The sequence below is a fragment of the Typopeltis vanoorti genome, chromosome 12 (assembly GCF_054136105.1).
Source record: "Typopeltis vanoorti isolate ZY-2024b chromosome 12, IOZ_Tvanoo_1.0, whole genome shotgun sequence".
Lineage (NCBI taxonomy): Eukaryota > Metazoa > Arthropoda > Arachnida > Uropygi > Thelyphonidae > Typopeltis > Typopeltis vanoorti.
Window position 1 is genome coordinate 33,546,436 of NC_143560.1, and position 22,561 is coordinate 33,568,996.

General features: G+C 40.0%; 1 protein-coding gene across 1 annotated transcript in view; it reads right to left on the bottom strand.

Annotated features, from left to right (window-relative positions):
* The window catches only part of LOC150100673 (rho guanine nucleotide exchange factor 17-like), a 425,511-nt gene extending 405,941 nt beyond the window's left edge, over positions 1-19,570 (bottom strand). Inside the window, exon 1 of the mRNA XM_090401857.1 lies at positions 15,866-19,570. Coding sequence (XP_090257983.1) covers positions 15,866-19,570 — 3,705 coding nt within the window. The remainder of the gene's footprint in view (positions 1-15,865) is intronic.
* Between the last annotated feature and the right edge of the window lie 2,991 nt (positions 19,571-22,561).

Consider the following 22,561-nt stretch of genomic DNA (forward strand, 5'->3'; position numbering starts at 1 on the left):
ATATTTCACATTTGGCAGAAATCATGTAAACAGTGTGAGATGTAAGCATGTCCATAAAGGATTTGATCCCACCCATCTTTTGAAACACTTCATGTTTGTTACAGCTGGTCAAATTCACATGGGAGTAACAAAAGAAGAGGAGATAGGGGGATAAGAAAGGGAAGACTTACCCCCTTCGTATCCCCCTTTCATTTTAATATGATTATGTTGAATTTCGCAAGGGACTTTCAACAATGTAAAACACAACTGTATTCCAAATTCAGTCGAAATCGCAACATGAATGATCCGATACGTAGCGATGCTTGCGGGGGAGGGGAGGAAGACGTACGATGCTTTAGAACGTTTTCTGATGTGCCTTATTGAAGAGACACTTCTGTCGAATAAAAGTGGGAGTTCGAACGTATTCAAAATTAAAACCAGAAATAAAGCAAGTTGGATTTTAGTCAGATGTCTTTTGTTGGAGAGACCTGAGCTTTTCAGGTTTGTCCTCCTATAAACTGGGGTTTTTCATCCCGCAAAACAGGCAAACTGGCTAAAAGAACACACGCAGTTGGCATACATAATAAACGGGCCTCATAGCCTTAGTAGCTTCTGTTGTAAATCCAAAACGATGTAGTCAGTGATTAGGTATATGGAGTTAACCCATATCGTTGCTCCTGATATTGTCTTTCTATTTTTCTAGAAAATTTCTTATAATTTCATGATGACGTTAACAAAATATGACATTGATGGTGCACCACATGTCTTCAGTGCCGCATGTTTACACAGCACTCATTTAAGCATGTGTGCATTGGGCTGAATGTGTTGCCAGCTACGGAGCTGAACACCTGCATTAGGGGGAGGGGTGAGAATGAATAGTGTGCTCCTTTGAGTTCATTCTAAATGAATGTTACGATCCATCTGCAGTGAGGAAATGTTCGTCACTCTGTTGTAAAAAAATTAAGCTGTAGTAGCCTTCCATAAATGAATGGAATTATAGCCAAAGTAACCATAGCTAAGAGGCCAATGGATCATATCTGTTAATCGTGTAAGTTCTTTGGCTGGTTTGATGTTGTGACGTGTTCTTTCACATTCATGTGAAATAGGCTAAACCTTAACTAAAAGAGCATTTATAAAGTTCCCTCGCGTCCTAGATTAGAACCAGCGTCGAAAGGTTGAGAGAGAGAGAGAGAGAGAGAGAACGTGATTGATTATATGTGGTTTTCCTTGCGAGAATTGATACTTAAGCAGTCTTAAAAGTAACTAAAGAGTAATAATAATTATTTTCTTTTTAATAAATTTCTTTTCGGAATGTCTACTCAATGAAGGGTTCTTATTAAGTTTATTTCTTTGACTGAAGACTGTATTTTAGTTTTCCTTTTTCTTTCTTTTATAATTCAAGAGACAGAGAGAGTCAATGAAACATCGATGGAAAAAAAATATAGAAAGAATGCTTACAAATTCAATATCTATTAAAAGGTATATGCCGAACAATGACCTTCGTGTAACTAGAAAGAGAAATTATTCCACAAGGAGAAAAACGGACCGCCAGATGGCATGACGATCAACTTTTTTCTGCTATAAATGTCGACTAATGAAAATACTACACATTTACAATCATCTAGGGGTCTAGACAGTCAGTAATCGGCAAATCACAGTATACGCCTAGGGATATATTTGTAATTCATCACCACTGGCGTCAATTCGACCCCCATCCCATAACATCCCCGAGGGATTTTCAGGCTTGCCTGTCATAAGTGCTTTTGCGCTCATCTCTGGCCAATGAATGATGAACCGTTGACCTTGCGTCGTCCACCAGCAATACGGACAGAGGCAATGACACGAATAAAATTGTCTCCTCTGTCCGATTAACATAATCGGTATCCGGCTCGTGTCTCGTGATGATGCCATCAGTGACACGCACGCACGTGGGTTGCGAGGAGAGGAGAGGAGAGGGGGGGGGGAAGAAAGAGTAAGTCTAATGTGGCTACGATAGCGGTACGCGTGAACCATTAGGATGGTAATGGATTTGTTTTGTTCAGATAGGAGAGAGTATGCGGTGGAGAAGCGCGTTTTATTGGCACGAGATATGAAAGTAATAGAAGCGCTTAAAATGTGAATGAACCGACGGATGTGTCTAGGGAGGTTAGAACCAGGTTTCGATGAACCGAAAACACTTTTATGAAGGTCAAAATCGACGGAATAATAATAAAGGATTATAAGAGGAAGGAGAAAAGATAGAATACGAGTAAAAGTTGGAAACTGAGATATATGAGGATATACAGGGTGTTCGGGATAAATTTGACATATTTATAATTAATTATATTTTTCCGTAAGTTACATGTATTAACACACACTTCTCTTCATTTAAAAGTTTGGACCCTTCTTCATTCATATACAAGATGTCAGAAAGGATGGATAGCTGGAACCCACCTGAATCATGGAAGAGAATAACTTGTATCATGATGATTCGTGCCCGCCATCAAAATAAGGATATTACGACTGCTGCCCAATGCTCCCTGAATACAGTAAAAACAATCAGGCATGAACTAGAGACTTGCAATGGTGACTACGAGGATGTAGCAAGAAGAAAGATCCCTAGCAGACGATCTGATTGCGTTCGTACAGCAGAATTCCTCGCAAATCTGCAGGAACAGGTGTTGAAGAACCCTGGCATTGGAATTCGGGCTTTGTTCGTGGAGTTGCTAACTGTAGTCAAGCCCTGGATAACAATGGTAGGCCGTATGTATGGCAGCAGGATTCGGCCCCTTGCCACACCTCTGGGAAAAGTCAAAAATGGTTGTCTGAAAATTTCTACGACTTCACCAGTCCAAATGTTTGGCCTCCAAACTCCCCAGACCTTAACCCCATGGATTATTTTGTATGGGGCGCAGTTGAAAAAGACACCAATCGCACTTCCAGTAATACAAAAGCCCAGTTAATGGATAAAATTAAAACAGTTTTTGCGGCCCTTCCCAGGGAGACTGTAGCATCAGCTTGTTCGAGGTTCCGAAGCAGAATTGAAGCTGTGATCGATGCTAATGGTGGTTATTTTGAGTAAATCTTGTTGATAGTATTGTAATTAACTCTGCCTGTAATGTTTTTTGTCAATTCATTAAATTTAATAGATACAAAGAAGATTTTCTTTTTCCTTACGAAACTGTCAAATTTATCCCGAACACCCTGTATATATATATGTGTGTGTGTGTGTGTGTGTGTGTGTGTGTGTGTGTGTGTGTGTGTGTGTGTGTGTGTGTGTGTGTGTGTAAATAAATAGAAGTGCAGAAAACAATGAAAATAGGCTTGTGTTAAAAAAAAAAATTGACAAAAAATCCAAAGAAAAACAAAATAATAAAAAAAAAATTTCTAAAACTACAAGGTGGATGTGACAAACGATTACAAATGATAAAAAAATATCGCTAACCGTAACTTCATTTTTTTTTTAAAAAATTCAAGTTATTTACTGTTTCAATGCAGAGTGTTGTCTGAAAAAAAAATTGATCAATTACCTGTTATTCTTGCTCTGAGCACGCAGATAATAAAGCTCAAATAACCGATCAAAATGTAGGCGACTAATAAAAGCTAAAAATATTAAACTATTGAAACACTGTTGAATGATATAAGCCAACCCGGAAGTGAGCGTGAACCGGAAGGAAAAAGATGTTCGTAACTTTCACAGCAATGGAAAAGTACCAAAATGTAACACTTGTCGAATCCCTTTGGAACGTTTTTTTTTTTCTTTTCCCCTTTAACATCGTGTCTTCTTCACTCTCTCTCTTCAGAAGCCAAATGACAGATGACCTTTCTACGGAAGTCGGACCCCCCCCCCCGTTTTCCTTTTCTCCCTCTTGAGGACGTCAGAATGAAGTAGAGAAATGACAAATGGCAGCACTTCTGGCAACCATCGTTGACTGTTGACGTTCCTATTGGGAACATTAGAAATTTTCCATTTCACGTCATCGAGGACGTTTGCGTGCCAATAGGGAGCCAAATAGCTCATATTGCACGCGATAGGACACCTGTTACCGATCCCCCCCAATACCATGTATCACTTCGAGTAGTACGATGGATGGTAGTGAAACATTAAGGAGGACCACAATAGTACTTAGCAAACCTCTCATGATTATGGAGGAGTGTAAAAGTGTGAAGCTGTTATAGGTTTCTGTCATCTCCATATTACCCAAATATTGTGATGGATGAGATTATCGAATGTTCGTATCCTCCCTTCCAGTCGTTTCTCGTTTATCAAAAATATTTCCGCTGTTCCAGTTCGTTGTTCTTGGCACGGATTTTGCCTTATAAAGTTTCAGAATTTGTTCTCTCCTATTGTGGCACGCTACGCTAGACACGAGCTATCCTATTGTAGTGGATAGCACGTACTATCATTTTTGTAATTGTGGGGCACGTGGTACCTAATTCATTGTTAGCAACTAATTTTTGTGTGTCACTCCTTAACTAGCATATCATCCTGCTACTCAAACACATGACAATTTAGTGCTGTTACTAACAGTTCCTCACATCCTTTCCTTCATCACGTGCAGCATCCTAGTACCTACAGTGATTGCCGTTAAATCGAGGTGAACGACCATAATGATTATTAAGCCTAACATTAAAAGCCACCGACTTTTGAAATTTTTTTTTTTTTTTTTAATCGCCAACTTGTTACGAAAGTACACTGGTCGTTGTGATAGTGGTGTGACGCATGCGCAGTGTTGAGCTAATCAACCTTGAGTAAACGATCGCTGGCTGAGTATTCGTTCGTATAAATTGTCCATAAAGTGCTTTAATTAGCTCATAAAACACAATATAATCATGATTGGGTTGTTCACAAACCTTGTGGGAACGAAATTTTTTGTACATTCTCTTACATGATTCACTTTTTTAAAAAAATAAATCTTACATGTCTTGATAACTTTCACAATATACTTAGTCATGTGGGATATTCGAATAATGAAAAACTTGCCAGTCTTTTAACACCATATTTAGCATTTATATGACGCTATGTATTCTTGTGTACATAGAATGTATGAATCCACCACAGCATTTTATCCTCTGTACACATTACGATTACACACAAACATGAACTAAAATTCTTTTCTTTTTTTTTTTTCTGAATTCACGATTGTGTCTTTGATGGTAAAGTTTATAAGATTATACGAGACTGGAGATCAGTATTCGGGGCAGTGCTAAAAGAAGACTATATCTTAGAAGGTCAAAACTGTAAATATAATTTGAGTTTAGTGTGATTAGGCCATTTATTTTTGGAGGAAGAAACGTAAGTGATAGCCCAGCATCCATAGAAAAATGTGAAAAAGAGGAAGTTATCTATTCATGATGATACACGCAACGAATGACACTGAAAATTGGTGACCCACTAACGAAGAATGGAAGATACATCAGAAGATGGTGATCTGGCAAGTAGCCTTTGTTCCAAACCCCCAAAAAGCAAATACCTTGAAAATGTATTTGTGCGCTCTCAGAATTAAATACGGGGAATTTTTACTAAAATCTGTTGAGCATTCTCAAATTTCGTTTCAATTAGACACCAATTACATTTGCAAAATTTCCTATTGGTGTCGAAATTACATACTGTAATAATAACAATTTTAATAGAAGGCAAAACAAACTTCATTGTTTGCATAAGCCAACAAAAACTTCTCTTGGGTTTTAACTGTTGTGATAATGACGTCACAATACAAGAATCCTGATATCGGTTTTTCTTCATTATTTATATTTTTTAACTGTTGTGATAATGACGTCACAATACAAGAATCCTGATATCGGTTTTTCTTCATTATTTATATTTTTTAACTGTTGTGATAATGACGTCACAATACAAGAATCCTGATATCGGTTTTTCTTCATTATTCATATTCCAATAATCCAGTTTATTTAACCTTTTGAGAAATTAAACATAGACGGAGAGGATAAGCTGATAAAGGTATATTTAGACAAAGACACAATTCGAATAAAAGCAGACCGTGTTGGTAATAGCTACAAAACGACGGAAAGTGCCTGTTAGAAAAGACGAAAGAGGCAGGGATGGGGGGAGGCAAGAAACTAACTTGTTTCGTCTCATGTAAGATTACGTTTCCAATTTCAAGATGCTTTACTTTTCTTCGTGTGAGCTTAAGTGGGAAGTGCAATCTTCGTGTTCCAAGCCAATTAAATGTTCTGCTATGCGATGCAGTCTTACGATAAAGATAGATAGATTGTAATCTTTTAAGTACTTGTCGTTCATACATCGCCCAAAAAAAAAAAAAAAAAAAAAGAGAGAGAGAAATGCGCCCAGGATAGAACTGCAATATCAAAAATCATTAGAAGCGCATTTTCTATTTGCATGGCCACATTCTTCGCATTCGAAAACGAACAAAAAATGATGTTGTCGGCAGTTTTTGCCTTATAAACAAGGTTGGTGACCCGATTTCCACTTCCTGTTGCTATCTATCACGCGCATGACTTGTCACCCACCTTCTTCTGCCCCCAACATAAACAACGGGGGGCTTCGATGAGCCCTTCCTTCGTGGAAGTTGCTTCTATTCTTTGTAGACTAAATCAGCTGGAAGGTGATGGGCATTTAGATGAGGATTTTTTAATACTCTGCTTTTTCAGAGTATTAAATACAAAATACTGTAATAATTAAAATATTTAAGTTTGTTCATGGACTTAAATATTTTCGATTTCATTTTTTTTTTCTCTTTTTCAATTCAAAACAATTGAAATTTCACAAGGATCCATCATGCTTCCAATTTCTGTGTGTGTGTGTGTGGGGGGGGGGAGGTGTAATACTACAGATTGGTTTGCTGACTAATGAAGAACGATGAGTCATGCCACTTTGCTTAAGCGAACTCCACAACATCCTAAACGGTGTTTCCCGTCTTTGGTATAAACAAAGATAATTTCAAGAAGTCTTATGTTTCTCCTGAGGTCAAGATGGTTACAATCATTTCTCCAATACCAAGCCTTCCAAGATAATAACAAATTTCAGGATGGTAATAATGAGAGAAATGAGACTCAATACGTCTTCAATACTGATTCTGATCTGATTTTTTTTTTCTTTCAGTGGTTTCCGACTGTAGGTGACTTTGTAGACATTTCCCCCAAAGTATTCCTGGTGAGATTTTTACAGGGTAGTTCACCATTGCTTTCCCCAACCCCCCAATGTTTTCCGGGCTGTATTCATGACTGTAATCCATGTGTGGTCACGGGACCGCTTAGCCTGTTCTGGAGGACGAAAAACCCGAGTTTCGGGGGTTTGAAAAAGCCCCTTAACACCGTATGAGACCCGCTAATTCACCTTTACTCGAAAGATACCAGATAAAGGTTCCTCACGTCACGGACGAGAATCGAGCCCAGGTCGTTCCGACCAAAGGGTTTCGTCTATACTGACTGAGCTACGGAGGCTCCCAATACTAATTGCAGTTTTATAAATGTTTATAGGATGAGTTTAAGCTTCATTTATAAAACAAGAACTTCTAGAAAAGATCTACAAGAATCTCCCTGTTAGACTTTAGACGAAAAAAAAAGGGCAATTTTTTACCCTTTTCTTGTTCACTGTGTTTGATTTAGGAAGGTAAAAGAGCAAAAATTTCAACAGTGAATTTATTATTTTAAAGATTGAACAGTATATGAACAGGCAACAGAACCAAAGTTATTAATCAAGCCTGCTAATCCGACTACATTCTCCAACTCACGACAAAAATCCTTGAGAAACATAATCCGCTGGCAAGCTTAGATCGATAATTTATCTCTCAAAAATTCAATATATACTACCAACCAGATGTTAGTTTCTACTTATTGTTGCAAGACTGAACATCCTCTTTAATAACCTACTAGAAGACAATTCTCTACTTGTGTACGTGAAGCCAGTGCTGTGAACATGTGGGAGGAAACCATGCAGCACACATGCGCTATTTTTAAGGTGTTGATTGCGTTATGAATGTGGAACCTTCATGAGTACATGTACAAAGTGTACCTACAAAAAAAAAAAAAAAAAGGATGATGATGATCGTCGAAGCAACGCACATCTTCCTTATTCAAAACACAATTGTTTACGTCTTCTCCCATATCGATCAGCAATTTTTTTTTTTTTTTTTTTGTGTCCACATGATATCCTTTGGATGTGCCTGGGCGTTCATATTTTTTCTATATTGATATTGGAAACAAACATAACCGCCCACTCCTTCCTTTGAATATCGCCTTTCTGACCGTCTAATAATTATTATAATACTGGACTGCCATCTATCGGTGCCACATATAAACTCATAAAAAGACTAATTTAACAAACAGTTGGTCTTGTATAATAATTCATTGATATGATGGCTTTACAACTTAAAAAGCGTTTTAAATATAAGAGAGCGTGGATTATTCCCTAAACAGCGAAGGACTAAAGTAATATTTGTCTTACAGGAGACGAAAAGCGCCTGAAGTGAATTTTTTTTTTTTTTTTTTTTTTTTTTTTATATATAGAAGAATTTCTGTATCATCTAACGCGTAGGTTTAAAAGTGGAGATTACATAAACTAGAAAGAGTGGTATACGATGATTGCTAAACCTGTGATAAAGCGATTTAATATATATATATATATTTTAATACTTTTAATATAAATTTACATGCATTTCGCAATAAACAATCAAATATATACGTCATTTGGATGCTTCGACCTGTGACCGGTAGAGGGCGCTTCTCGATGGCTCTCCTGTCTTCTCTCGCTTTGTATATTTTCGTCTGGTCAAGAAGCATTCTAGAAAAATTACGAATTCTGGGTACTCGCATTTTACAGATAACAGGGTGTTGACAGAATATCACCCTTAATCTCACCTGAAGCCACAAGTGTTCCATTAAGAAGTGACCCCCTCCCCCCCCCCCACAGCAACGATTACCTCCTCATCTGTGTGTCTAATTACATCGATGGGCCGTAATCGTTACTGTCATCAAGTGAACAAATCCACTTGTTTCTGAGAATACAACGGGGTTGACAGACGCACTTACATATAGGAAAAAAGAGGGTTGTCGGCAATGGCTGTCAAAGGTCACAGAACGGGTTACCATTTCTCCACACCCAAGCCTCGAGCAGAGCGGTCAGGAAATTGTCGTTTTATAACCTGCACACCATCCAAGCCTTCCCCATTTTTGGAAGAGAGAATTATGCGCTAATTACATGGACCAGCTGACAGAAACAAATGGCCCAAGTACACACACAAAGATGCTGTTTAGAGATAGCAAAGGATAGAAAGAAAGAGAGAGAGAGAGAGAGAGAGAGAGAGAGAGAGAGAGAGAGAGAGAGAGAGAGATGATAAAGAAGATATAGCGGAAGAAAAAGGAGATGATACGCGAAAGTAAAAGAATAAAAAAATGAAAGAAGAAATAAGAAAGAAAAAAAAAACTGTATGGTTGTTGTTATAGGATCACAGAGCAGCAAATGAAGTTTGCAAAACAATCATTTACTATTTAATAACTGAGTGTGTTCTCTGTACAGTTTGTCTGTCTTGGGTGAGGAAATATCCTGATGTCTCTATACGAAATGGGCCTAAATTTTCTTAGGTCCATCCTATGAAAATTCCTATATCCTAACATGAAATAAAGCGAAAGATATTCAAATGAAAATATTACAGAAAATAAATTACAAAACGAAAACAGGTGATTTTATATAATTACTGTTCTCAGAGCTCACAGTACGTTATCAAACCAAGCAAATATTTCAGATATCAGATAGAGGCAAAACTCCTTATTCATAAATGAGACAGCTATGGACATCATAATCTTCTATGTAAAAAAAAAATACTGCACACAGGCGGCCTTCTGATACAGTAAAACATTATAAAATACTGTAACTAATATTTTCACATTTGGGGCCCTTTTAAGCTAAGAGGCTCGTGCGAAAATATAGTCCTATATCAAAGCAATATTAGAATGTCCTTGACTCAACTTTTCCATAACAACCAGCCATACGAAAGACAAACAAAACAGCCATCTATAACCTAACCTCTTTCATCCATGACGTAAAAAGGCTGCCAATGTGGCAAAGAATCCAGAAACTATAAATTAGGTCACTATTAAAAACTCATACAACTATAGCTAGTCAACCAACCACTGAGCAAAGAACTTCGATGACAAGATTCAAATATAGGATAACCTAAACAGGAGTAATCAAGGGAAGAGGGGTCTTCTTTCAATTATAAGGATCTCAACCGCTTTTTGCTGTATTCCATCATAATATCGTAGTTAAAATTGAACATCTCAATGCATTGGCTGCACGTTGATTCAATGAAAATGGCAAGTATGGACTGGAAGTTCATATACCCCCCCCCCTCTTTAAAACTTATTCCAATAATGTTAGCATTAAAATACTCCAACAATGAGGACACCCTTCTCTATCCATCCCTTAAAGCACATATGAAAAGTAGCGATAATAAGTCCCCAAGATTCCCCCAAAGATACGCGACTACTCCCTTAAAAGCGATAGCCCACTCCATCATAACTACAAGCCAGCTGATCGCCAGATAAATGGAAAAGCGTGCGGGAGAGGGTGGTGCCGTTCAACACGCACGCGCGCACACACATTGATAAAAAAAAAAAAAAAAAAAAAAAGGAGATCTGTGATTATGGTGATATTCCACGACGTTAATTCCATCCTGGCTCTTTTGCAAAGAGATGGTTAAAGGTCACTCACTCGTACATGGAGGGGGGAAAGAGTCATCTTTTTGCACACTTGCCAGGAGTACCTGGGCGTGACATCCCTCCGATCGCAACCCTTAGATATCCTTCCTCCTCTTCTTCAAGTTCTCGTCTCCCCCCCCCCCCGCCCTTAACGTGATAGGGTTAATACTAGCAGTAGAAACACACGGAGGTGGTTATGAAATGTTATCTATCGCAGTAAAGATTTAAAATAAGCCAAAGTCGCGAAAAAAATAATTAGTCTTGGCATATTCATGACTGAAAGGGATTGATGAGTTTTGGCAGAGTGTAAACCGGCCTTTTAGTTTGCTATCAACATTTAACACGTTCGTGAGTCAGTACGCTTAAAATGCGCCCAACGTTGTCTGTGAAGCTTCGATAGAAGCAGTTGTGAAAAAAAAAAAAAAAAATGAAATAAAAATTATGTTAACTTGCCTTTATATATATCGAAACATTCCATTTATTGGAGAAGAATCAAAAGAATTTTGTTGTTGTCTCGTGCAAAAAAAAAAAAAAATAAATAAAATAAATGATCGAACTGTAAACAATGATTGATAGCGATTCGTGATATTACCAAAACAATTAATTTCTTTCAACAATTAGCAGCCAATTTCATTGTTAATGCCGACGTGACTAAAAAACTGATTGTTGCTTTCATTACCCATGAACAAAAAAAAAAAAAAAAAAAAAAAAAACCCTCTGCAAGTGCCATTGCGCATGCGTGCGTTGTTTGTTGCAAATATACACGTATGCAGTTTTGTTGTGGTGCATATGAATGCGTGCGTGTGTGTTTCTAATAAAAGCAAGCAATAAGGAGCAAATGTCCGCCAAACATGTGTGAAGGAGGTCCACCGGTGTTGAACAACGTCATTCTTTAGCAAAGTGGGCGTTTACTTCGGGAGGATCGTGTTACGAATGACCTTGAAGACTTTTTTCGTACTACATCAAATCTACACTGAAATAAAACCATGGAAACAAAACAGACAGGAGTAGTTTGTCTGCGATGTACAATTTTTTTTCAGCATTCATCTCATTTAGGCCTATTTTCTAAAAAATTTAATACAAAGCTTCAATTGAATTAAAATTTTAGAAAATAGGCCTGACTTCTCAGTAATACGGCTCACACTTAAGGTTTTCTCTGCGTACAATAGTTCAAATGAAACTATTGCTTCAGAAATGCGTTACTGAGGCTAATGCAATAATCTAGAACACACCCAAGGCACTGCGAACGCCTTTAACTCCATGGGTGAGCCACAATTTCACATGGGTTTCCTTAAACAGAAGTAAGACTTTGTTTTCTTACTTCAAAGACGTCAGTGTCAATGTTGTAAGCTGCTCTCAAAGATTGTTTTGTCTACTTGACCTCTCGTGGTGGGTCTAATGTCACGCCCTATTCGGGTTATGATCTATAACTCTTTGGTCTCACTGCAAATCACCCAAAGATTATATTTGTTGAACAATGGCTCTGTTTAGCGAGGAAGTACAGTTTATGTGAAATAAATATCTTTATTTTTATTTTTATAGTCTTTTGTTCAGTGATGGGAACACAAAGAGTCTTTTAAAATACGGTGGACAATTAGAAAGAATAATCAGATGCTGTGTTGTGCTCTTGGATGATCTTGTTTTCACAAATTTCTTTTATAAAAATCAGTTTAATGAATTGTAGGTCACCCGTTTGTTTTCGTTACAATTGACTGTTGCTTTAGTAACAAAACCCGCCCTCGCAAGCATGTTGCAACCGATAGCAACATGATTTGAATGTTAATTAAAATATTATTAGGTTAATTTAATGTTAAGTAATCTTTCATTGGAAGTGGATTCGAATAATGTAAGATATTACTGCTAAAAAGTCAGTATATAATTAAAAATAAACAAAAACATCTGCTAAATATTGAGAAAGTACAGGCTATAATTAAGTGTTTATTAGTATTGTTGTTGCTACTGTTATGGTCGTTGGGATTTCTCTGCTGATTTTATATATTCGTAACAATTAAAAACATAACGTGAGCAGCCAAGTAGCCAATAAAATTGAACTTTTTTGCTACGTTCTCAATATTTAGTTCTATGATCTCTACTTTCTCAGTATCTGGATTTAGATACACTGTTAGCTAATGTACTGTAGGCGTCACTTTGCTGTAAATTAAAATTGAGTTGATTTTAATGACTGTCCCTAAATTCCATCGAACCAGACTGGATTTTATTTTATTTTTTTAAAATTTTCGAAACGTTTTGCCAAACTTAACCTCTACAAAGATTATTGGATTGAAAACTAATGAGGAGAGGGTCGCAAAAATTCCAAATATCGAAGTTCGTTGCAATCCCTCCACCGGAGCCGAGAATAACATGCGTACAGACGGACATTTTGCAAAATATAATCATTCTAAGATTAAAATAACCCTTTTGGAGTCTTTCCCTCTGTATCTATTATTACAACCGCCTTCTTGGATACCTGCAGTGAATAGTTGATAATATTCAACTTGGAACCTGAGTTATATCGGGTCGAATACGAACCTTAATGATTCTTATACTCACAGCAGTCACTCGTTGCAGTAGTTGGGATGGCAGTGAACTCCAAAGTAACACAGAGAAGGTCAACAATTATATCGTAGAATGCCTTAATAATTACCACGAGATGATAGTTTATTACGGATAAAATAATAAATTGGGACCAATTAAAATATACTCAAGGTAGGCGATTTTTTATTGAGTGAATTATTTTAATTTTATGGGCTGTTAATGTAATCATTGGTTTGTGTAGTTTGAGGCGTTTGCCTTGTTGATTTAAGTGGTAATTTTCTGGGGGGGGAGAGGGGAAGCATCGGATGGCAAATTCTAAATCGTATTCCTTCTTGGACTTTAAAAAAATTGCGATTTCCGGTTATCTAATGCGAAAAATTCTTGAGTCTTTTGAATATATAGTTTAGCTACTCTCCAAGATGTATATTTAGAAATGAACACCAGGGAAAAAAAGAAAAAAAAAAGAAGAAAAAAATGCATTTGAGTGATCAATCACCCATAATGCTACTTTCATCTACATTTCAAAGGGCATTCACCTGCTGAACTAACAGCTAATCGTGCCAGGCATGCAAATGGAAAAGCAATACAAAGTTACACAAGAAAAAATATGGCTCACTATTGGTAGAGCAGGTGATCAATTTTCCCTTGAATTCTAGTTAATAAAGTTCCAAGAAATCAAATAATTGATGATTACAAGTGTGCGTGTGTTCATGAATAGGATTAAACAAGAAAGGAGGGGGGGGGGAGTATTTCTCAAACAGAAAAAAAAAATCTTTAGCTGATTGAAAATAAATAATATTTTTTATGACTGTCTACGTAATATCCCAAATGAAGAAGACACAATAACACGATTAAAAAAAAAACCAAATACAATAATTATATTATTTAGATAAGGTAATAAGTTACTATAATTTAATTACATATTTATAATTATTATAATTTTAAAACTATTTCAATTAAAATTATATTAAATTTTATACTATACATAATTTAAAAGAAAAATATTGATGCAGTAGACCGTTGCGTGTGTGTGTGTGTGTGTGGACTATAGATAATATGACACTTGGTGGGGTGGGGGGGGGGGGTATTTAAGTGGCCAACATTCCTTCGTTACCTAACCTTTACCGTGGCTGACGGTGAGATAGTTGATCTCACACGGAGGTGTAAAAATTTGCTATTTTAAAACAGACTAAGGAACACATCTGATTTTCAGACATAACACTCTTGCCTCATAGCCTTAGTTGGCTTGTCCGAACTAACCTATCAATCCACTCCTTCCCCCCCTCTCCCGTAAAGAAATTCATGATCCATTACTGTATGGTTAAGGTCTTATGATGTTGGGGAATTTCTTAATATTCACGTGCTAACAACCTTGGAGAATATTTGCTAATTTCTTCCTTTTTTTGTTGATATTTTGGGTTTTTAAAGTCCCCTCCCTCCGTTTGGCATCAGCTCCCAGAAGGCTAATTTTCTTATTGGTATGTTCATCATGCTCATTTGAATAATACCATGGCTATTTTTTTTCCTTTTTAAAATTAACTTAAAGGTCAGTAGATAAAGATCAAAGCATGAACACTTACATTCATTGCACTGGCCACTGCTTATTTGATTCATGAAAATATATCCAATCCTAAATGCTGAAAAACTGTTCAATTAGAAAGATTAGTTCTGACTGGATCATGACATCGATTGCAAAAACTTCTGGGTTAACTTTTATCACCTAAAAAACACACACCCATTATTTTCTGCAAATCTATTTGCCTTCAGCACGAACAGATTTCATAAGAACAGTCCAATACGACATATTAATACGCAATAAAGATGTAAGTCATATAAATATTTATAACTTTGTAAAGCTAGTAATTAAAAAAACTGTTTCCTGAGCACTGACTGTACTACTAAGCCTTGAGATCACAATGAACTACTTGTTTGATTCCCATCCCCCTTTTTAAGCATCCGGGATAATGCAATCGAACCCTCGTATTACCTTAGGGATTTCCCTATTATGAAATAGAAACAGCTCCATCAAGATTTCTTCGAGGCTAATTCTATTCTCCGCTTGACGACTTTGAAAACATGGAGCATGCGCAAAACATATCCAAGTCCCAATTAGTAAATGCTGTGTTAACTATAGCCATTTATCGCTATCAGTAGTCCGTATACTTTATGTATAAATAAAAATTTAAAAAAAAAAAAAAAAACATGAATGGGAGTGCACGTGTATGAAGTAAGTTAGCAAAATGGCACGTTTCTTTTTTTAACCACTATCTCGTTTAGAAATCTATTCTATCTTGTCTTGAATGCCACGTATCCATCTTCGCACATACCCTAAACTGTCAGTTCTTTTAGTTGCGAACATTCTGCCTTATCATCGAAAACGAGGACAGAAAAAGCGCAACGACATTGTAATTGTTGTTAAAAAAAAAGTTTTTGCTGAACTTAAGCCTGCATAGGCTCAGAGCGGTGAAGAAAAAATTGATTTCATATTCTAAAAAAGAATTTGTTTCCCTGGCAACAGCACAAAATTTTAGAAAAGGAATAATTATTTGTATAAACTTAGGAAAATTATTTTTAATATGCAAATATATATATTTTAAACGTCCATATTGTAGGCATTGTATCGTTATAAAAAACACAATAATTAATAAAAAAGGATTGAAACATTTCAAATGAGTAAACTATCTGTTATTACCTCTTGACTTGCCAATGCGAGTGCTCTCATGACCTCCTCATCTGGGGACCAATCTTCTGTCGTTCTGATGGGTCCAGCTGTTGTCTCGCTATGAAGGAGACTTGGCTCCGAACTAGTAGACACCACCGGAGGAGGTTGAAGAGAAGGATGCTGTGTATCTCCAACTAAAGGTATATTAGCACTGATCTTCCGTCTAGGTACACTGACTTCTTGGTCGGGTCGTTGTAACTGAGACTCATCGAGCGAATGGCTTGACGACCGAAGTAACAATCGGGGTCTGCCATCCGTGGCATCCATGAGTCCCTGGTCGTTCGCAGTGGGAGTGGCTTGTTCGATGGATTTCTGTTCGCACAATTCATGAAGAAACTCCAGTTCCTGGACGTACGAAGGCTTCTGTTTGCCTCCGGACTTTCTCATTTCTTCCTCTAGCATCTCTCCGTATGGACCTCTCAGTCGACGCTTGAAGTACCTCCGTTGATACTGAGGGCTTTCTCCGCTCTCTCTGTTAGGTCCGGGCTCGGATTTCACCTTCTCTTGACTGCCTAGTCGGGGTGTGGGTTTCGACACTACAAACGACTCTCTTGTATTCGTTTCTTTGATTTCCAGCATCCCATCCGTGTGCCCTTCGCCTGCTGGCTCTCCAAGGTCGGGTTCGCTTCGGCACGAGGCGAACAGCTCCGGAAAGTCAAGGGAGTTTTTGTCCGTTCCGGGATCGCTGTGATGTTTTTTCTTCAAGAGCTTCTCGTGGCGTTCGTCTGCACTAAGACCGAGTAGTCCCGGAGCGCCAAGGCTCTCGACAACGTCTCGATAGGTCTCTTCACCCATGACCTCGCTCGGACTGAAGTGGCTGTCAGCCAGTGACAGATCGCTGGGCTGCCGCAGAGTGTCGGCGACGACGGAAGGAGACATTTTCAACGACTTCAACCCGTTACTGTCGATCGACGAGTAATCCACTTCGTCCTCGGACATGGAGCCCTTCCGCTGCGGTGGAAAGGTCAAGGATCGCCCACTGCCCGATTTGCTCAAATCAGGCAGGACGAGCTGAAGTCCGACTGGACCTCCTTGACCCTTGCGGCGTTTGCGTTTGTCCGTGGCTGCCGTCAAGTGAAGGTCATGCTTCTTGTCTCCGTTGTCTTCCTGGTGTCGGTGCTGGGGAAAGGTGGGAAGGGCCGGTTTTCTAAAAGTCAAACTTTTGGCGGGAGACCAGGCATTCAAATCGCACGTGGGCGAGACGGTGATGTAAGGAGACGACGAGGAAGCTTCCGAATCGGCTACTAATCCTTCGTCCGCTGTGGTGTCAACGGCGGAATCCAGAGAAAGATCACTCTTGTTTAACCTCGGAGGGTCTGACTTCGTTGCCAATCCTAAAGATGCCAACGTCTGAGAACTGCTGTACGGGTCCTCCGAAGTAGGAGGCGGACGTCTGCGTGGGAGGGTTGCCGAGCTTCCGACGTTCAGCAAATTTGGCTGTCTCCTTTCCTTGGCAAGCATCCCGCTGTGATCGTCTCCGTACTTCGTCTTACTAGACTCGGTGGGGAGGTCGACGCGATTCAGAGAAATGCTTCTAATGACCAGATCGGGACGTCTTGGGAGAGAACCAGTAGCTGGCATGCCTTCTTTCCACAGGGATAATTTGGGGGACGGAGGTGCTGTGGAAGGTGCCGAAAGTTTGAACTTACCAGCGTTGAGTGAAGGGGGCGCTGAGGAGGGCACCACGAGCCTGTTGGATGAAGGGGCCGACTTCTTCAATTTTTCGAAATCGCCCGGAGAGCTGCTGGATCGAAGCTTCTCGGTCAGTTCTCGAAACTTTGCTTTCTTGGAAATAGGAGAATGAGGTGGGGTGTTGGAACGGTCAGAGGTCAGCTGCGGATTTGCGGAAAAGCTGCGAGTGTAAGTAATGGCAGGCAAGGTGCTATTGGGTTGTCTACGGCGATACTTGGCCAGGTCCAATCCTGCCAGAATGGACCTGATCTTCTCTAATTCTTCAGATTTGTCCGCACAGTTCTCATCGCTGCCGCCTTCCGAATCGTTGGCCTCGTAAAACTTCCTCGTGACACCCCTCCGACCGAGAGTTAGGTAAGCAGGGAGATCGGGTTTCGGCTTTACCTGAACTCGAGTGGCGACTGGAGACGATGGCAGAGAAGGAGATTTTGTCAGGAATCCGTCCACAGGAGATTCAACTCGGGTTAGTTTGGTCACTTGGAAGTTGGGAACGAACTTTTGGCGGATGCTGTTGTTGTTGGCGTTCTGGTTACGGGATTTTGGATGCAGGTGACGGAACTTATTGTCCATCATAGCAAGGCCCGATGGGGTCACCGAGTCATGAGTGTCTTTTTCACGCACAAAAGAAAGGTCACTCTGAAGAGCTCCCGAAAATCCCAGAAACGTTTCCCGTTCAGAGGAACTCTTCCATCCCACTGCACTATTCGAAGAAGGAAACACGTCACAGGCAACTTCCGGTTCCGCGACTTTGTTAAGCAGATCGATAGCATGTGCGGGTTTAAATCCTCTGCTGGAGAGTTTACTGCCTTCCCAAGTAAAAGGATCGAAACTGGTGTAATTTGGATCGCTCACTCCGACGTTTCGGCACGGCTGAGAAGTGCTGTGTTCATCGGGCGTGGCTAGTTCGTCACATATTTTCTCCAAGCAGACGAGTATCTCGTCGAGAGATGTTTCGGGTTGTGACGTAACCACGTGCAGTCGTTCTGAGGTGGCTAGTGAATCAACACTCCCGCCAAAGATAGAAGAAGCGTCCGCACACCCTTCAGTTCCATAGCAGTCCTTTCGTGGTTCAAATATAGAAACAGAGCGACCCTCTCCGAAGCTCTCTGCTAGCTGCGTGCTACTGCTGATGCACGGGGTGGGGTCTGCTGGTACCAGACTCTGTTCACAAACGTGGTGCGTACTTTCGGCATCCGGCGGGGGGCATCTGTCGGTGCTTTCTTCGCCGTTGATCTCTAGGAGACAGCTGACACGGTAATTAACAGGGCAAAGCGACGACACGTCGGCTGAACCCTCTTTTAGGCCTAACACTCCATCGCTGCTGCTGCTGTCAAGGGCAGATTCCGAAGGCCCAGGCTGGAAGTACGTCGCATTAACATACGTGTGGAACACGGACACCTGGTTGACGACAGGATGTTTTGCTAGGAGAGCGCGCGGAGTTGCCTTCTCTCTTCCACTGCTCTCTATGACATCACTCGTTACTGGAGGAGAGATTTTCGGTGTGGCTATTTTCGTCTCTCGTTCCTCCCCTCTACGGTCTGCCTGTGTTTGGCTCGACCCAGAAACGTAGCTAAGGATATACTTCCTCTGGCTCTTTTCCACGTCAAGAGCGGGGGAGGCCGACAGAGAGGCGGCAGCTTGCTTCCGCTCACCCAGGCACGGGACGTTAGGTGTAGAGACGGTGCTGCTGCTGGTAACGAACACTTCTGCTGCCGAAAATTCTTCTTCTTGTGCCGAGTCCGCCCTCGGACACAGGTCGAAATATGTGCGATTTGTATCGTCATCGTGAGAAATAGTTCGTACGGTTGTTCCTATTCCGTCGGATGGTGGTGCTGACTCGGAGCTACCTGCAGTAGCGCGAGGCGGAAGTTGTCGTGTGCACGAAATGTTCCGTTGGACTCCCTCGGTCGACGCTGCTCGAGCGTTGATCTCCCGAGCTCTAGCCTTAACTGAAATATGCGGCTTCGGGTAGAAATCGGTCATGTAGTGACCTTCAGAGTGCCATAGGCGATGTCGCGTATGTTGAGGAGAAAGCGAGTGTTGTTAGGGAAAGAGAGGAAAGGACGGGTGGGGGGGGGGGGGGAATAAGAAAGAAAAAGAGAGAAAAACCTTGGGTAGGTGAAGTGTGTGTGTGTGTGAGATGATCGCCCTCTATTGACCGATATTATGCCTGGGACAAGGATGATCTGTTCACCGACTCTTCTTCTCGGTCTGCATGATCCACCCTCGACTGCACACTTGAAACTTCAAATCAACCCGACTGTAAGCACTCGAGCAAGTGACATTGAAAATCATCCATCCCTATAACGAACTGTTCGGAAATTGAGTCGCATACGAGACGAAGCCCAAGAAGGCACACATTTGGGTACTTACATGTTACTGCACGTGCTTCGATCATAGCTCACTCCAATGATACGTCCGAATGGTTCTCTCGACGTTAACCCTGCAAATATTCCATTGGCCGTGAACAATCGTTTCGTTGCAGACAATAACTCCGCCACTCGAGTGGTAAATCCCGTAGCTTCGCTCAATGCGGGCGATCCTCCATTCGCTCCAATGTTTCACTCGGTGCCCACCGATCCTTTTACTTCCCGCAGCGGGGCAGACATCACCAGCAAAACCAGGTATTCACGTGACTCGACACGGGGTCAGACGCCGTTCTCAAGGCTAACTTACGTTTCCGCCACCGGAGTAATTATGGCGCATAAAAATGTTACATCCAGGCTTCGTAAGACGAGGCGAATCACCTGTTGACCTCGTAACAAAGTTGTCGTCGACTTTCACCTGTTCCGAACGAACGCACCGAACGTTAAACAGCAGCCACACACACCGCAGCACACTAGCGTGGTCTTTCGTCGTCAGCGAGGGTCGATTCGGAGGGAGCACGGGCTTGCCTGGTGAGAAACGAGGGGCCATACTGGCCAGCTGTCATGGTGGATATTACGGGTAGCAGGAGTGATCGTCGCACGCCTACACGTGTGGCTTCGTAGAGGGCTGTGGGAGGGGATAAAAGAACTCCAGGGAGGGGGGGGGGTGAGAAGAGCAACAGCGCGGACGCAGCTGTGTTGTCCATCCAGGACTCAACAGTAACCGGTTGCACACAGCGGTAGTTGGCGAACGTTTTGTTGACACACGCAAGCACGCATACGTACATATGCAGGGTGGGGGGGGAAACTCGTGTAATCAGATCACATCCGTAACTCTCTTCGTACTTTATCCACTAGAACTGCCTTTATGTGTATGTGTGCGTGCGCGAGCAAAAACTAGGCACGCTGTCAGCGGCAAACTCGATCACACTCACCCATTCTATCTCTCTCTCTCTTCCCCAGACGCTAAAAAAAAAAAAAGACACGGATTTGTCTTATGGACATAGAAGTTACCATGTTTTTCCGACAGGTGGCACTACTAGCGAAGTGACGCCTGAAGTCTGAGACCTCCGACGCCCTTCTTCCCCGACGGGAATCTGCCTTCATCATTTATCAATTGTCTGCGTCGACAGGCGTAATCAGGTGCACCGAATATTGCGGAAATAGCAGAGGGTTAGTAAAGTCCCTGACAGAAGAGCCGATAGAAACATCTCCAGCGCATAAACATGCCTCTTAATTCCACGGATATTTCAAACAACGACAAGATGATCAGCGCCTGCAAAGAAATTCCAGAAGAGATTATTCTTGACAGCAATATATGGCTTCTGACTTCCGACGAAAGCACTGATTATAATAATATTTTTTAAAAAATGTAATAATTTGCTTAGATTCTTTCCTGCGCGATATATCGCTGCCAATAAAGATTTAGCAGATATTACGACGAACACAGTATCATTGGATTATCAAAATATTTCGTATTCCAATTCTTGACAGTCAGTTAAACTGCTATGAATACTTTTGGAGTTTGCAATCTCGAAGTTGCACCAAAGCCATTCATTATTTATTGGATTAAATTAATTCTAATGTATGTTTCTATCGCGTTTGTCATCGTCAGACAGTACAGAATGACATCAGATTGTCTTAATTTTTAAGAAATATGTTTACTAAATAACTGTATAAAAAAAAAATTCTGAAAAGTAATAGGAATGAGTGCTAATTAGCATTGAAACATTACTAAGTTAATGGCTGGAACAAAAATCGTAAGCTTTTTTTTTTTTTTTTTTTTGAGAGAGAGAGAGAGAAAGTTTAAAATGAACTTTAACGTTGAATACATTGAAATTTAATTTACATTTTCTTCGATTAATTTTCAAGAATGGTTTTGCGTATTGAAATCACATGATAGAGATTAGATTGCTTTTATGATATGATATACATTAACATAGCATGTTTTAATTTGTCCATTTATCGAGAAACTAATGTAGATTAAACTTAGACCTCTAGACTTGTGAGATGAGATTCATAATATAATATTTTATATGTAATCTCTTTTACTACTTATCCTTATAATAAGGACTGGCTTAAAGGGGCGAAGCAAGAATGCTTTTCATATTCCCCGTTATCTGTAGAGGACAGTGTAGGGATAAGGTGTCATTGAGCTATTAAAGCTCTGGTCATGGCAGGAGGGTAACAGCAATGGCCGAGCCTCAGTTAGAACTTCATTGGCTACAGCATTGCCATCCATTACCCTCCAAGGTTCTCACCTCAATAAACTCTTTTGTCCCCTTTTACTACTTTAATATTCTAGTTTTTATTAGTTTTAACATTGTATGAGTTATTTAATGGTGTATGCAATATTTTTTTAGAATTTTCAAAATTATTTTAAAATATTTATATTTATAAGATAAATTGCAAGTAAATATAAGTTACACTATTATTACTAATAAAAATTAATTATATTGATAAACAGTGTAAAAGTGTGTACGACGGGTATTGGATTTTCAGTTTCAAACAAACCATCAAATGAAATCCTTCTTATAGGTAGAGAGATGTGAATTTTGGAGCAACATGAATGGATCTCCTCAAAGGATGTTAATAAACACGTTCTATG